The 17,353-nt window shown below is 35.5% G+C and overlaps 1 protein-coding gene across 20 annotated transcripts in view; it reads left to right on the forward strand.

Moving 5' to 3' along the window:
• NAV3 (neuron navigator 3) overlaps positions 1 to 17,353 on the forward strand; it is a 776,877-nt gene that overhangs the window by 733,574 nt on the left and 25,950 nt on the right. For 11 of the 20 annotated variants that reach the window (XM_070254199.1, XM_023631454.2, XM_070254209.1 and 8 more), the window contains 7 exons: positions 63 to 174; positions 6,588 to 6,709; positions 7,693 to 7,713; positions 8,395 to 8,567; positions 10,190 to 10,343; positions 11,516 to 11,690; positions 16,579 to 16,676. In XM_070254199.1, coding sequence (XP_070110300.1) covers positions 63 to 174; positions 6,588 to 6,709; positions 7,693 to 7,713; positions 8,395 to 8,567; positions 10,190 to 10,343; positions 11,516 to 11,690; positions 16,579 to 16,676 — 855 coding nt within the window. The remainder of the gene's footprint in view (positions 1 to 62; positions 175 to 6,587; positions 6,710 to 7,692; positions 7,714 to 8,394; positions 8,568 to 10,189; positions 10,344 to 11,515; positions 11,691 to 16,578; positions 16,677 to 17,353) is intronic. The other 9 variants (XM_070254197.1, XM_070254205.1, XM_070254207.1 and 6 more) reach the window with 1 other exon arrangement.

Genomic DNA, 17,353 nt, shown 5'->3' on the forward strand with positions numbered 1-17,353 from the left:
AAGAAGGATGTTTTACTTTTCTCTCTAGGTATTAAAGCTTCTACATTGTGTTTGTTTCACAGGAGTCTGAACTTATAGAACTAAGAGAAACCATTGAAATGTTGAAGGCCCAGAACTCTGCTGCCCAGGCAGCCATTCAAGGAGCACTGAATGGTCCAGACCATCCTCCCAAAGGTATATTTAGAAATATTGCCTATTTCATTCAATGTAATAGTCATCTATTTTATTTATTAATTAAAGCAAAGCTGCTTTTACTCAGTGACATTGCCTTTTATAATGAGTAAGTTGGTATTAATGCAGTCAGAATTCCAGAATTTAAGAACAGTAGCTTTCATTATTAAATAATTTTTAAATTGATCTTTCTTAAGAATTTTCTTGTATAGTCATACACACATTTCTCTCCACTTGATTTGGTGAAGGTGAGGATGGGGAGGTTGATTAATGCATTTATATCTGATTTCAAGCAAAACAAACCTAGTAAGGAGTACGAAAATCTAGATCTGTACACAAAAATAAAATAATTAATATGGTGAAATACCAAGTAGTGAGTGTGGGGAGCAACTCATCCTGGGTGGGGTGTAATAAAAAGGTTAATTTCTTGTGGAGAATTTAAAAACAGTAAGAAAACGGACTAAAATTTGGACTACTTTTTGTTATTACTATGCTTCAACAGTTCTAAACATGACAAAACAATCTCTGCCACCACCCCCACCCCCTTTTTCCCATGATTTGCCATGGAAGAAATGCTTTGTATTAGTGTCACGTTGTCTTTTCTTTACACAGGTTCTGCTTATTCATGTCCTAACTCTTTTCAAAAGCATTTGATATGCTCAACTCTTTACTAGCTTAAAAATGTCCTGTCATTTCTCGTCCCACTTCCATATGAATTCTGGAAAAGTTTTATGGAATATTTCAATATCTCAGCAGCCAGTCACACTTCAGACCACTGGAGTGTGGCTTCCTTTCCTACCACTTCACCAGCTCTCCAGAATCAGGAGTGACTTATATGACACTAAATCCAGTACAACATTTCAAATTCTTATTGTATTTTACATAGAAAAAGCATTCTATACTGATGTCCATTCCATCCTACTTGAAACATACATTTCTTCTAATGTTCATGACATCCATATTCTTAGTTTTTTTGCTGCTCCTTTGAAATCTCTTTCAAAGTGTCTTTTGTAGGTTCACTCAGTTGTATCTATCTGTTAACTGTTGATATTTCTTAGAACCCAGTCCTTAGCTCTCTTTCATTATGATTTTGTACATTTTGATTCTCTCCATCCTATCTAAAATCCTGTACAAACTCATCTAGTGCTCTAGCTGTAATCATCATTTATGTGTTGATGACTGTCAATCATATCTCTCCAGGCCAGGCTCATCTCTTGAGTTACAGATCTGTGTATCCAGCTGCCAAAGAGAGAACTACATTTGGTTATCTTTGGATGTCTGTTTGTCAGCTTAAACTCAACATCTCCAAATTTGAACTTGTCATCTTCCCTCACATACTCGCTTTACCTTCAGTGTTCCTTGCCTCAGTAAATGGCACCAACATCCTTCCACATAGCCAGAAATCTGTTATTTATACATCTTCCTCTCCTCACTCAAAAAATCACCAAGTTCTGTGGATTCCACCCCTTAAATTCTCTTGGATCTGTTCTCTTTTCTCTAATCCTACTATCACCATCCCTCCTCTCTCACTTGAACAATGACCGCATACTCCTAAAGCCTTTCAGCTCATTGTCAAACACCACTTTACATCCTCCGCACAGTGAAACCATAGCAATTGTCTGACAACATATATCTACAGGTGTCTTATTGACTTTAGGATTAAATACAGACTCCTTAACATGATATAATCTTTCTTCACCAGCTTCCTTCATTCAACAAATATTTATTGATTATCAGTTATATGCTAGACATTAATCTAGACCTTATATCTTGCTCTTTTGTTGCATTCTATATTTCATATTTCAGCTACCCTGAACTTCGTCCAATTCTTCAAAAGTTCCTTATATATTCTGTTTATTCTACTTATAACTTTCTACCCTACTTGTTCACCATAATGTTTAAGACCTTGCAAGAGTTAGTCTAAATATGCCTCCTTGATCCTCAAACTAGATGAAGTCCCCTTGTGATATGTTTCTGGAAATAACTGTATTTCCACTATCAAAATTTGCATTATACTTTGGTTCCTTCATTTATTTAAGGTCTGCCTTTCCTGATTGATAGTAGAGTGGTTTGTTTTTTTAATCCTAGTGGCTATGATGATGCCCTGCACATAAAAAGGGCGTAATTAAATTTTATAGAAAGGAATAATATAATTTAAAAAACACTTGAATTTAAATTTTAGGAAAACAATTATATAAAGTGAGATATACTTAAATTGAAGGACAAACTAGTTCTCTAGGGGCTACTTCTGTTGAGAATTTAGCAACTTTCCATGCGGGGGAGTTGATTTATATGCTGCATGGAAAATTAACTGCATATTTAAAGCTTATCTTAGAGCTATAATAAAGCAGCTTATGTTCTAAATCTTCAAGTCGTAAATAGGTCCAGAAGGGATTTAAAAAGGCTTAATCTTTTCTTTAACACAGTACAAGTCACTGAAGTAAAACTTTCTGGACAGATTCCTTTTATCTTAGGCAACAGGTGGCTTAAGAGATCTGCTGGACTTGAAAAATAGGAGTTCCTTTGCTCAGAAATGTGGGAGGGGGGCCTAACATGAACAAAATGATAACAGCTAATAGTCAAATTGGTCAATAAAATTTAAAAAATAATATTACAAGATTAAAAACTAACAAAAACAAATAGTTATAAAGGTTGAATGTATATAGGATATTTAGATTGTGTTCCTGTAATATTAAAACACATTAAGTTCAGTGGAAACAGATGAATCCTTATTATAATTGACTGTTGACATTACATGGAGAAAATAAACAGTCATGGACTAATTACATATCTTTCCATGGTTATTAAGATGATTATATAAGCTGTAAATTTGTTTTCTGAAATCGTATTGAAATTTGGTTTTTGTGACCTTTAAAATATTTATGTCAGGTAAATTTTTATCATATAATCTTAAGATATGTATTTGGAGTGACTTAACACATTTATAGGTAGGTCAACTATGGCAAAATCACATACCAATTTATTAAGGTAACTTTCTATTTTCTCTATATTTGTACATAACATTTATTTACAAAGCCTGATAAATAATAGCAGTCTACAATAGAATAAATGTATTTATTCATTCACAAATGTTATTTGAGCACCTGCTATGTACTAGGCACTCTATTAGATCTTGAAATACGAAAATTTTAAAAAAAGCCCTCTCTGCTCAAAAGCTCACAATCCATTGCAATGAAAGGTAATTGATGTATATTATATTTATAACAATTGTGACATTATAAACCTTAATTATTATAAGGCTGAAAGGTAAAGGTAATGGAAAATTTTATTTTTATTTTTCAAAATGTACTATTGTTTTTTAAGTTACTACTTCTGTGCATAAACATGCGATAGTTTTTCCTTAAGACGTATCAAGTACAATTTGACAAAACATGCATTAAACTGCTGTCAACAGTAAGTATTTTTTAGGAATGTTAGGCAAACACAGTTGTGTAGAATGAATAATAAGAATAAATTTATTCAGCAGGTATTGATCACCTACCACATGCCATGCTCTGCAAAAGGCCCTGGATATATAAGGGCAAACAAAATAGACATAGCCTTTGTCTCCATCAAACTTTTAGTCTACTGGTAGAGCAGAAAATAAACAATTGTGATTGTTAGTATAGTTGAATATGCATACCAAAATAGTTATAAGTTCTAAAATGAACAAGAATAGGTGCCATAGAAAGCAAAGGTACCAGGCAACCTAACAGAGTTCGCATAGTCCAGAAAGGCCTTTTCAAGACAGCAACATTTAAGGGGAGATACAAGGAGTAATTCTCAAGTCATTCAGAAATTTTGAGAGAGGAGCTTCCAGAGGGTCTAGAGACAGGAAAGAGATTAGCACCTTTATGGAAATGATACAAGGAAGACAATGAGCAAAGATAAAATAACAGAACCAGTTTGGAGAGAAAAGTACTAACCAGATTACTGGGAGACTTTTAGGCCATATTTAAGAGTTGAAGTATTTTCTATTTTTATTAAAATGGGAATCTATTGAAAAGTCTTAAGAAAGGGAGAAATGATGAAGTTTTTCTTTCAAAAAGATTTCTCTAGCTACTGTTTGTAGACTGGTTGGAAGGTGAGTCAGTTGGACAGCTCTTCTTGCTGTAGAGCAGGCAAGTCATGGTGGTAGCTTGACCCCAGGCAGTCATGGGGCAAAGGGTGGGACATGGAAAATGAATGGATGAACAATGTGTAATTGAAATATGTACTTTTAAAATAAGCTTCTCCATTCATTCAGATTGTCAATACTCATTTGGTCAACCATTCTTTACTGAACTCTTTGATGTCCCATGCACTGAATCAAATACTTATAAGCACTGGGAAAGAATTATTAGAGAAAAGTAAAATGCATTGCCTTCATTCCACGATATCATTGAAATTATGCCTTTGCTAATGTTTATTGGAAATGCAGTCATAGTTGAATATAACTAATACCTCCAAGGACTAATTTTGACCTGTGATTACAAGAATTTACCTATCTTTTTAAAATTGGGGATTAATCAAAGTCAAATAGAATTTGTTAATTTTAGATATGATAAAAGCTCTAGGATAGTTTAACAAAACATCTGCTCTATTTGTGAAAGTCAGTATTAGGAAAAAACTAGCAAATACTACATCTTGTTCCGAAAAGCTTATAGCCAACTGCCGCAGAAATGTAAAACAAAAATAAATACCTGCACATATTCTTCTATTGTTTATTCATATAACTTCCATATTAATTGATTAAGGGATACTGTGTCCTCTATTGTTGTATCAAAAGAGCACGCATAAATACCTTGATTTAGGTTTTGGCATGGTAATGCTTTTAGCATGCAAAAACAGTAAATGTTCTCATCATTATTTTTAAAAATACTTTTAAGAGACCAAACTCTAGGGATTCTGAAAAATAGCTCTACTTTTCCCTCCCATAAAATTTGTCAGCATGGTTATTAGGTTAATGGAAAAATAAAAATAATTATTGTTATGTACATATGTATATGAGTGTAAAGACGGAGATATGTATATGTATAATACAAACCCACATGTACACCCATTTATTTTGTTTTGAAAGTAGCCAGTTAAAGTGTCATTGCTATGAGTCATTTTACTGTTAAATAGATCAATCAACTGGAAAGTTTGATTTTATGCTATTATTTTTATGGAAACCTTTTGAAAGCTATATGGTAATTTCTGACATAAGTTCCACTGAGATTTTTTGCTTAGCTAATTTGAGTTAATGCCAATTAAATATAGTAATAGAAATGGCCTATAGGTAGATTCGACATTAAAAGTAATTTTATAAATTCTCAGTGTCTCCATTAACACTTAATATCAGTTCACTGTAAGTAGCTAAAATGTCAGTTTCAATTTTTATTAACTATAAATAAATAATTTGCTTGTATGAACTAAGTGAATATCTTCAAAAAGTGATTAAGTATCAAATGCTAGCCTCTTCAAAAAATCTTGTGTAACTAGAGAAGTACCACATGCTTTTTAGAGGTACAGAGAGTACACATTACATGGCGGGTAGCACAATGACTTTAGAATCAGTCCAGGTCTCAGGTGGGCTCCACTGTTCTTCAGCTCTGTGACTCTGGGAAAATTACATTCAGTAATTAATCTCATGTCAGTGGTTGGTGTTAATGATAAAATTGGATACTCCCAGGGTAGAGTAAGCACTTAATAAGAGGTAGCTTTGTTGTTACCCATTTTATTACTGGTATTGTTATTACTATTCTAAGCCATGGACAGAGAGTAGGAGTATGATGGAAGAATTGCACTGCATTAAATATATTTTCTGTTTAATTCACAATGCACTGTACCCAGATTCTCTCTTGAGGATCTTCCCCTCACTGGCTCTTTGACCTTGGTCTAGTTACTTAACTTCTTTGCACTTCAATTTCCTCATCTATGAATGAGATGAAGTGCTTAGATGACCTCCAAGGTTTGTTTTGGCTCTGATGTGGTATGATTCTGTGAAATGGAAAGTTAATACAGTTGGCTTCAGTAACTTTATTCAAAACACAAATATTAAAAAGACAATGAATTCTTATTCTATCATGAGTTTCCATTTACTCCATGGAACTAATCATTTGGAATAAATCATTTTGGAAGCACTGTTTGATCCAGGTATTCAGTAGAAATCACTAGCATGGCATTTCATTTTTGGACAAAACTCAGAACTTATTAAACCACCAGTGCTACAGACTTATATGAGATTCCCATTGAATCTTAATGCAGATAACCCAGTTAATTAAAGCAAATATGGTTGTACTTTATTAAGCTTGTAAAATGAAAACTGCATTGAAATTATCTCTACAAAGCCGTGTTGACTTTTATTAGAGGACTTCCTCTCAGAAAGCCTGAGTCTTACTTGTTCAGACTGAAAGTCTTTATGAGCAAATATGATACTCTCTGTCTGTTGCTAGATCTTCGCATCAGAAGACAGCATTCATCTGAAAGTGTTTCTAGTATCAACAGTGCCACAAGCCATTCCAGCATTGGCAGTGGTAATGATGCTGACTCCAAGAAGAAGAAAAAGAAAAACTGGGTAAGCCATCATCATTCATCTAATTCAGAAGCTTATTACTGCACAATGAGTCAGGCTTTTTCCTTTTGGGCTTTAGAGATCCACAGCAGTTTATAAAGAGTCTCATTCAAGGGGCTGACTCCTCAAATGCTGTGCTCATCGCCAAGATTAGGGTGGCAGGGTGCTGAAAGGGAAACATTTTTAGAGTTGGGACTAACTAAACTTGAGTTTGACTCTCAGCTCTGCTACTTACTATGTGGCTCTTGAGCAGGTTACTTTACCTTCTAGGGGGCCTAAATTTTCTCATCTGTAAAAATAAGATAATTATTACTGACTTTATAGAGTTATTGTAAAGAAAAATAGGATAACATCTGTAAACAAATGGCTTAGAGCACGGGTTTATTGTGGAGATGAAGAAGAAGAAGAAAAAGATGACGATGATAATGGTGGTGGTGGTGATGGTGGTGATGATGATGATAGAGGAAGAAGGGAAGAAAGGCAATTGGTAAACGGAACAGAAGAGAGCTTGAATGCCCCCCCACCCCTCGCATCAACAGGGCTTATGGTGTGAATAAAGTTTCACCTCATAAGAAATCGACTACGTTAGTATCTGCTTTATTTATTTCTTACCAAGGGAAAATAGCAGAAATATAGAAATGCACTTTAACACAACTATGCCTTAAGTTGCTAGAGATACCGTTTATGATAATTTAAGTAATTGCTAAAAACTGAGGGGAAGGTGCTGTCACCGCAAAACGCTTAAAAACAATGACGTAAAAGATTTCTTTTAATACCATGAAACAAAGGTTTATATTAAATAAGTACCATGCTTGATGAAATCCAAAACATGACTCTCAGAGGTCTTTACTGGAGTGCCTTCTATAAATAACGAAAGAAATATCTTTGTTGTTTTAAAAAAATGTTTATGCAGGTAATATTTTAAAATACTGACCAGCCTTCATTCCCTTGATTTGTAATTCCACACTCTTTCATGTTTCTGCAAGGTGAACTCTAGAGGAAGTGAGGTGAATATAAACCGTGGGCAATTTGGCATGCGTCTCTAAAAAACACCCTACCTTGGCATGAATGCTATTCATTTTGGCAGTAGGCTTTTATACCTTTTAAAAACAGATTACCTTGTATGTCTTTTCTTTGTGTCTTTTCATTTTAATCTCAAATTTTAAGAGAGGAAGTAAAACCATTTTCTGAATAGAGCTGTAGGGGATACCAATTCTGGTTCTGAATAGTCCTGGAATTAAAAATTTGAATAGAAAATCAGAATTAATGAAGTGCTAAGTGAATTTGATTTCATTCTGCTTTTTAAGTTTATACTGTCAGTGGGACATGACTTGATTGTAGCGCTAAAGTGGCCATTTAAAACAAATTGCCTTGAAGAGAGAAGCATTGGGAATGGAGATCCCTTCAAGGTACTTAGTTTTAAATGAGTGCTCTGACAGCCGTGCCCTTGACCCTGCACTATTTAAAAGCCTTCCATGTTTGTGCTGCGCTGGATTAATACAAGAATAAAACAAAAACACAAAACACGGTATCATTATTTTTAGCGATACTGTGCTGCGACTGTTAATACTCTGCTTATACATACTGACCCCAGGCAGTGGCTAGGATGGCACCTGCAAACTAACGCCCCAAAGCCGAGCTCTCCAAGTGCAAATAGACAAGAAAGGTAATTTCTGTCCTTCTTCCAGCTGAGGAGCTCATTCAAACAAGCCTTTGGGAAGAAAAAGTCCACCAAACCTCCCTCCTCACATTCAGACATCGAGGAGCTGACTGACTCGTCTCTTCCAGCGTCCCCCAAGTTGCCCCATAACGCTGGTGCCTGTGGATCCGCGTCCATGAAACCGTCGCAGTCTGCCTCAGCGTAAGTCACTCCCTCTGCAGAGTGCTGAAGAAGTTTTTATTTTTAAAGACGACTTCAGGCCAAGCCTGTCTTTGTGTTCTCAACGTCATCGGGCTGTACTTGCACAACTGCAGCGCCGTCTCTGTGCCAGTTATTTGCGGCTCTTCCTGAGAACGGCAGACAGCATCTGTTTCTCTTTTGTTTTTGTTTTTCATAAATTAGAATTTGAGTGTTTCTTGATCTCGTTCTCCACTTTTCTAAATCATTATTCTCACTTCTTTTCACGTGCATTTGTCCATGTCTCTGTCTAACTGTGCATTAAATGCAGGTCACCCTTTGTCTGGCCACCAAAGAAACGGCAAAATGGCCCTGTGATCTACAAGCACAGATCCCGGTAAAATGGAGTGTGACGCATGCCAACTGCCCGATCCGGCTTCTAACCTGAGCAGTGTTTGCTTTTGCTTTTTCTAAAATCACTCGCATGCATTTCAACAATAAAAACCTTCTCTTTCTGTTTACGGAGTAAAATTTGCTTTCCTAAAATCAAACTGCAATCCATTTTTCTTTAATTCTATTAGATAATCTAGCATAACATTTTTATAATAGTCCATTATTTGATGCTACAAGAAAGAATAAAACATTTAGAATGTAGGAGCATGTGTTCTGATGAGATGATTCTCTTTGTTTTATGTACCATTTAGATCAGGTTTCCTATATGCGCATGACAATGACTAGCATAGAACTATTGTATACAACAGGACCACTAACAGGAACATTCAAGATGCTTGTACATCTTGTTATCTAATTTCATGACTCATATAGGAAGAACATAGCACTATCATTTTGTGACCAGCAACATAATCCTCACTTGTAAATAGAAAATATTTTAGTTTATAAGAGACAAAGTCTTTTGACATATTTCCTACAAAGCTGTCCACAGAACAACAATAAAACCATAAGGATGTAATGCATATGAGCTTCAAGCAGCCCCCAACTGGCCTGCTTGTATGAGTTGAAACCTGTGATTTAGGCTTATTAGCTGTGATCTCTTAAATCAGCCGAGCCTACCAGGCCGATTATATAACACTCATCCATTATTTAAATGTCCAAAACGAATCTCTCTGATTTATTTTCTACAATATTTATATTGGATTTTCATGGTGACTTGAAGACACTGTTTTGGCAAGCAAGGTTATTCTTTGAACAATTTTACAAAAGAAGAAATCAGCATCTTAAGGCCATAATTTTGCTTTAAAAATATTTCACATGTTGCAAATAGAGATTTAAGTCCCGTGAAAAAATGGCAGAATGAGATGTAGTAATACTCTGACCCTTCAGCCCCATAAATATCAGCAACCATGAAATTTTGAGGATCACTTTGTATTCTGTAAAAATAGATTGTTTTAAACTTCAGAAAATAGGAAGAAAGGATTAAATGAAAAAGACAGTGACTATTTTCAGTTTGGAACCTGTGAATGTATTACTGTCTGTAAAACTCTTTCTCCATTTCTCTAGGTTCTGCCAGCAGCAAATAATTTCTGTACCTGCTGGATAATATTGCCGTTCAGCCTTTCAAAGAAGCGTTGCTTTTCTAATCCCCTGGCTTCCCTGACCGCTGATTGTGTGTTTGTTTCCTTCTTCAGGATCTGTGAGTGCACAGAGGCTGAGGCAGAGATAATTCTGCAGCTGAAGAGCGAGCTCAGAGAAAAGGAATTGAAATTAACGGATATTCGGCTGGAGGCCCTCAGCTCTGCTCATCATCTTGACCAGATCCGGGAAGCCATGAACCGGATGCAGGTCCGCGCTGCAGTACTTTCAAGGAACAAACAGGAGAGATTAGAAATGCCATTTATTTTCTTCTTTTGGTCATTATAAAAACAAATCTCACTTTTAAACCTACCATGGAAATGGACTGTGTTTATTCAATCTTTGCAACTCATTTCTTTATGCCAAATGGAGAATTTTGTTAAATCCAGGGTTGGAAGGAGGGCAGACTAGCCAGTTCCACTCAAGGGACATTCAGAGCACTTGTACCAGTGATTGGATGCCCTTGAGAGCTAAGTTTTTAGAACCACAACAATCCCTGCTTCTTCACTTTTCCACGATTTACCTTTTTGTTGACTTTTTTTCTGTTCTTTTGAAATCCGACTCAAATACCTTTACTTGTTTTCTACTGAACAACAAAAGTAATGAGAAAACTACAGAAAAGTCACACAAGCTTTCCACATAGGAAAGTAAAAGTGATGTAGAATGCCATCTGTAAAAGTAAAGCTTTTGTATTTTGGGGAAGCATCTGAAGGCTAAATTCAGCCCCAGTCTGTGCTCAGACTAAGTTTTCATTTTATTATTGTAAACCGGTAATCACTTGGAATCACAGATGACTGAAATAAGAAAAGCTTGTTGCTGAGCAGATTCATCTGCCACCGTATGTATTCATCAAAAGGCTCTTGTTGTTATGAGCTTAATGCCCCATTTTGAAGGAACAAAAACTTTCAGATGTTACCTGGGACTCTGAAGTAATTTGAAACCACCTTATTTATATTGTTTTTATTTGGCTCTATTTTACACTCCCCATGGATTCAGAGTATTGCAAATGACATTATTGGCCTATGAGGTTTTAACAATACTTTTAAAATGAGAAATGTTATGAACTCTTCAATTATATTATTCTTAATTCAAATGAGACCAAGTCCTGGAAAACTCAAATATATGATATATTAAAAAAATAATTATAAGAAATTCTAATAGTTAGTGTGTCTATATTTGTGAATACATGAGTGTATGTTTGTGAGAGATGGCAAAAAGGTTAACTTTCCTTTTTTGGAAGGAAATTCTGTTTACATAATTTGCATTTAACATATCACCACATGCTTTATTTAGTAAGCAAAATAATGAACTCTGATAGAAGAGTTGGTACCATTTTCTCAAACTAGCTCAAATTTTTTTCATGTTGTTCGTCTTCGCAACAGAATGAAATTGAAATCCTGAAGGCTGAAAATGACCGGTTGAAGGCGGAAACTGGCAACACGGCCAAGCCTGCTCGGCCCCCGTCAGAGTCCTCAAGCAGCACGTCCTCCTCGTCTTCACGGCAGTCCTTAGGGCTTTCTCTAAACAACTTGAACATCACGGAGTCTGTTACCTCAGGTGATTCTGTGCACATACCTGCCGAGTCAAAGCATGCCTGTGACTTAATGAGGGGGGCCTGAAATTGGGAGAAACTCACCCTCCCCTCTCACGCACACCCTCTTAAAAATGTTAACACTCTAGTTCTCAGAAGTAGTCCTACTTTCCTCTTAAAAATTTATCCTACTTAGTTATAATTTTAAAGGAATATTCTCTGTGAAAGACTTAAGAGATGTGATTTTCATATCATTTTTAAAAAAAATTACTTGTTCTTGAAATGTTCTTTCTCCATGATTACAAATAGAATGAAGAAATAATATTCTCAGTGATGATTATTAGTACTCCTGAATATAATACTAATAACCCCATGTGGTTTTATAGTATTGTAAGTGTATAGAGCGTATTTAGAATGTATCAGGACCTATTCCAGATTTGACTGGATGATCTTGCCCAGGGAGAACATACTGCTATCCATCACCCAATCTGCAGCTCTATTAAATTTTCAACAAACAAACAAAAAGAACACACTATTGTTGTATTCAGTGGTCCTAGTGATGGAACAAGGGTACAGTTTTGATTCAGTTGCAAATAGAATCACATGACATGATGTTGTCTTAATATGTGATGAACTAGTCAATTATAAAGTATAACTCCTCCTATGGCATTGAATCATTTTATGTATAGAATTTAGTTTGGGAAAGATTTACGTGAGGATCTGTGGTAATTTCAAAGCACAGCCACCAGATGACGCTTGGAAACCAATAATATACATATTGCTGGGTAACTTTGGATTCCATTATAGACGTGACAAACTTCACTCCTTGCCTTAAATTACACTGCAAATAGGAGAATTCGAAGACAAAAATGAAGAAGAAAAATGGCACGGCATGTCAATATTGATGACATCTTCAATGAATCACATCTCTTGCTTCTAAAAAGTCAGAGTTCTTAAAATTCTCCTGTTATGTCTGCCCTTCATAATGTAAAATGAATGACCCAAATATACTTGCCTTCTTCTTATAAATGGCAAGTGGGAACTCCCTGAAATCGAGGGAAACAATGTTTATAAAATTTGGTCAGGATTAGGGGAGGGAAATAAATTCTGAGAGTAAACACCAAGTAAAGCTAATATTAGTAGCCAAGAAAGAAGAGAGATTTCAGAATTAAATGAATTTACAGATTATTAGGTAAAATAAAATTATGGAAATGTGGTTATAACTTGAAAGTGTGAATTTTGTGCAAGGTGTTAGCATCCACACTCTTCAAAAGATTCTAAAAAAGAAAAAACAAATAGTTTGAATGTGTAGAATCTGAGAAGCCCGGGCAATATGCTGTCTGTTGTGGTCAGCGGTGAAGCCGACAGCAAAGTGAAGTAGGAACCACACCTGATGGCTGGCAATGCGTGTCTGTGTCCCCGGGCTTAACTCCTAAACAAAGGCAGGGGCTGGGGCCCTACAGATGGCTTACTCACACGATTCCGTGCCTGTTCCTTGATTTTGTCTTATCCTATGAAGTATAAATATGATAAGGTTTGAAGGAGGCAAGGTTAGTACTGAAGGTAGTTTAGAAAGAACTGCCATATAAAATAAAACTAAAATTCACGTCTAGGAAAAATTAGAACTCATAAAGATAAACATAAAATCAAAGAAATCAAATTTACAATTTCTTTGTTCATCAGACTGAACACACTAACGGCCATGATTGAGAATTTGGGGCAATTTAGGGGAGGAGAGCAATTTTTAAGATTTTTTTTTTTAAATGTGCTTTTTAATTACCTAGTTCATCATTTATTTTTAGTCTTATATCATTTTATTTCCTTAATTATTTTTCAATAATGATACTTGTATCGGAACTAACAACAACAACAAAATCACAGGACGAGTTTACTGTTTTCTTTGTCTTCACTCTTTTTTAGTAGGTTCCAAATTGGAGTTCAAAAGTACCTTTATGCTTGGGTTTTTTAACAGAAAAATTTTCTATGGTTCATGATTAATTAAAAAAAGGAAAGAAGTAAACAGAAGAGAGGATAATTGGTGAATGTCCAGTCCCTGAGAGATAACTGTATGTTCCATACATCCAGTAAAAACAGAAGTCTGAAAAGCCTTCAGACTTTTGTTAGAATTTCACTCGATTGTAACCAGAATGGCAGATCTCCTTATTCTTCCTTCAAAATGTTAAATAACATAACTTATTTTCCATAAAAACCACAGAGGACCCTCACCTCAAACTTGCTCTTTTTCCTCTTTTCTTGGAATTGTTTCTTCAGGTAATCATATCAATGTACTGTGAACAGGGGGAGATTCAGTGGCCATGATGTGCTTCTTCCCCTGTCAAAAAATGGAGTTCAAATAAACACACAGAGAAATGGAATATTGGTTAGAACAGCTAAACGTGCTGAACACTGAGGAGAAAGTGCTGTAAAAGCATTCTCTCTTATATCCTCAATATCTCTATGAAGCAGGTGCTGTTTGACCCCCATATTACACATGAGGAAACCAAGACTTGGGGAAGTGACTATAATAATTTCTTCAAGATCCTGTAACTAGTAAATGACAGAGCTAATATTTGAACCCAGGTCTGGATGAATCCAGGGCCTGACCTGTTAACTACTGTATTCATTTTGCTTTAAGTAGCCACATATGTGAGAGCCAAAGACAGTCATTAACTCATTTATTGATAAATATTCACCCCACTGCTGTACAGAGAAAATTCTTATTTTATGCATAGTTTAAGAATAAGCATGACATGAAATGCATAACATGTTCTAAGGCAAACTTGACCAGATAAGTGGATCAGAAATCAGATTAAACGCCTTGTTGTGGACTACCAGGTCATACATGATCTAGCCCTTACCCACTTCGACATGCTTCATACCACTTTCCACTCTTCTCTTGGTCTCCACACTCCTGCCACCCTGAATATTTATCTGTTCCTTGGACAGGCCTAGCTCTTTCATCAAGGCTTTTGCATTTATTCTTGTTGACTGGATCTTTTTTCCTAGGTCTTCATGCACATAGCACTTCTTAGCCTCCTGGTCTTATCTCCAAACACCATCTCCTCAAGGAAGCCTTCCAGGAGGACCTCTGTCTAGAGGAGGCTCCCTTCAGTTACTGTATTTCACTGCCCACTGCCCTGTGCCATTTATTTCTTACACTTAAGACATTCTGGGGGCCAGCCCGATGGTACAACTGTTAAGTGCGCATGCTACTCGGGCGGCCTGGGGTTCGCCGTTTCAGATCCCTGGTGTAGACATGGCACTGCTTAGCAAGCCATGCTGTGGTAGGTGTCCCACATATAATATAGAGAAAGATGGGCATGGATGTTAGCTCAGGGCCAGTCTTCCTCAGCAAAAAGAAGAGGATTGGCAGTAGTTAGCTCTGGGCTAATGTTCCTCAAAAAAAAAAAGATATTCTGTAATTACCTTGTTGAGAATGTATACCCCAAAAGAGCACGGAATTCATTTTCCTTGCACTTTGGTATTCATTCCCAATGCCCAGCACAGTTCCTGATATCTTTTATGCTTAATAAATATTTTTGGAATATTTATGAACATTTATGAATAGTTGAGTACTAAAGAGGTAATTTGGTCACGAACTACAAGAAATTTAGATGTGAACAACCAGCAGTAAGCTACTGTAAACTCCTGAGAAAAAGAGGAAGAGAATTAACATTAAAATGACACTTAAGGAAGAGTTTAAATTTTCAGTGGGATAGGCAAAAATGTGAGAGATTATGAGGGTGTTAATCTGGGAAACTAATTAAATTCCAGTAAGGGAGATTGTTTTTGACGATTTAAAAATTCTAGTGAAAATCTTCATATTCCTCAAACTCTAAATGTTGTTTTGATTGTTATGTCTTAGGACGCTTTTTTAATCCTTCCTTTGTGAAATTGCGTATTCTTAATTAAGATAATAGAAACATTCCATTTTCAGAAGCCATTTGATTAAATTGTTTTTCTCTGATGGTAGTCACAGCTCTTGTCTCTATATATTTACAGGCAGAGCAGTTGAGTGCTCTTGTCACCAGGCACACCTGCTCTTCAGCATGTAACTGAGTTTCCTTTGTCCTCAGAACACCATGTTCGTATTAAACATGGCTCAATAATAACATCGTTGTCAAAGGAAAACTTATATTTGTGATAGTTTGCCTCAATACTTCTCCAAATTGGACATGAATCTCATATAATATATTCTGAAAATTAATCTATAATTGCATTTAAAGGCTTGTGCTTTAAAGGTCAGCCACCTTTATCCTATCTCTGTAACTCTTAGCTGATGACTGGAAATACTACTTTGGTTCTGAGACCATAAGCATAAAGGGTACAAAAGAGTGATAATTAATATACTTCGGTAGGGAAGTATAAATGCCATAGTTGAAATTCACTAAAAGTACCTAATAATTACTTATATATAAAGTAAGAAGTAATATAGCTGGATATCTGCAAATGCTTGAAAATAATTTCAGTTGACAGTCAATCTCAGCACCTTTGCATCCATAAATTACATGGGTATTGAGCCTGGATATTTTAGTTTAGATAGAAAAATCAGATTGCTTTTTTGTTTGTCATGGTTTTAATGGTAACTGAATATTATTCAGGTATTACTCATATCTGTGCATAATAGAAAAAGAAACCTGTTTCTCCTCATTTAAAGGCAATGGACCAACACTTGGGTGAAGATGCTTGGAGGAAGAAATAAATTCCTAGATTGAAACTTTAACCCAACCACAGTAATTCATCTTCTTGAAAGCTGATTTTTTTCAAACCTGTTAGGCTAGGATGGGAAGTAGAAAGGCTAAATTTCCATTGAAAGATATAAAATTATGAGAAAGAAAACAATGACAGTAAAAAATCTGAGCTAATTTGTCTCTATTGTGTGTGTGTTTGTGTGCATTTTTGAAAATTTGGTAGATATCTTGCTAGATGATGCTGGTGATGCAACTGGACATAAAGATGGCCGCAGTGTGAAAATTATAGTCTCCATCAGCAAGGGCTACGGTCGAGCAAAGGTATTTCCTTAATCTTAAGTTCTGACTAAAGGATGAGAATGACCATGAATCTAATGTGTTTTATATTTGAATTTTTGTTCTGATTAAGTACACTACTTGTTACTGCTCAGCAGTATTTGTCTTGGCATTAGCTTAATATGCTATAAAAGCATAAAAGTTAGGAACCCAAGGAAATGACATCATGATATAAGTGGAAATGTATCTCTAGATGTCATGTTGGTTCACTGAAAACAATTTTGGTTCTTAGCCACACTCATTTCTAAAACTTAAAAAATACATTGCTTTCTTTGAGGTAAACACCATGTCTAACACATTCTTTCAGTGTCACTTGCAAAATATAGGTGATATTTATAATGTGTAGTAACATGTTGCTAGAGGTGTCAATATGGTCTCTATACAAAGAAGAGACTAATAAGCTATATGAATATTCTAGACATTGGAAAGACACGTGTTATTCTGAATTCAATATGACAAATTCCACTGATGCTACTTATCTGTATCATTTTTAAGCAAGTATAAGGCAAGTATTTTAATTTTTCTGGAATCAAGTATTGCCTTCAAACTGGCAATGTCATTCTGACTCAAGCCCTTTCTTAAAACTAAAAATGTTATTTCAAGCTGAATTTGTAGATGAGTGGCAAGAATACAAATTTGTAAGTACCCCAATTTTTTTCTAT

This window comes from Equus caballus, chromosome 28 (assembly GCF_041296265.1).
Source record: "Equus caballus isolate H_3958 breed thoroughbred chromosome 28, TB-T2T, whole genome shotgun sequence".
In the NCBI taxonomy this organism is placed as follows: domain Eukaryota; kingdom Metazoa; phylum Chordata; class Mammalia; order Perissodactyla; family Equidae; genus Equus; species Equus caballus.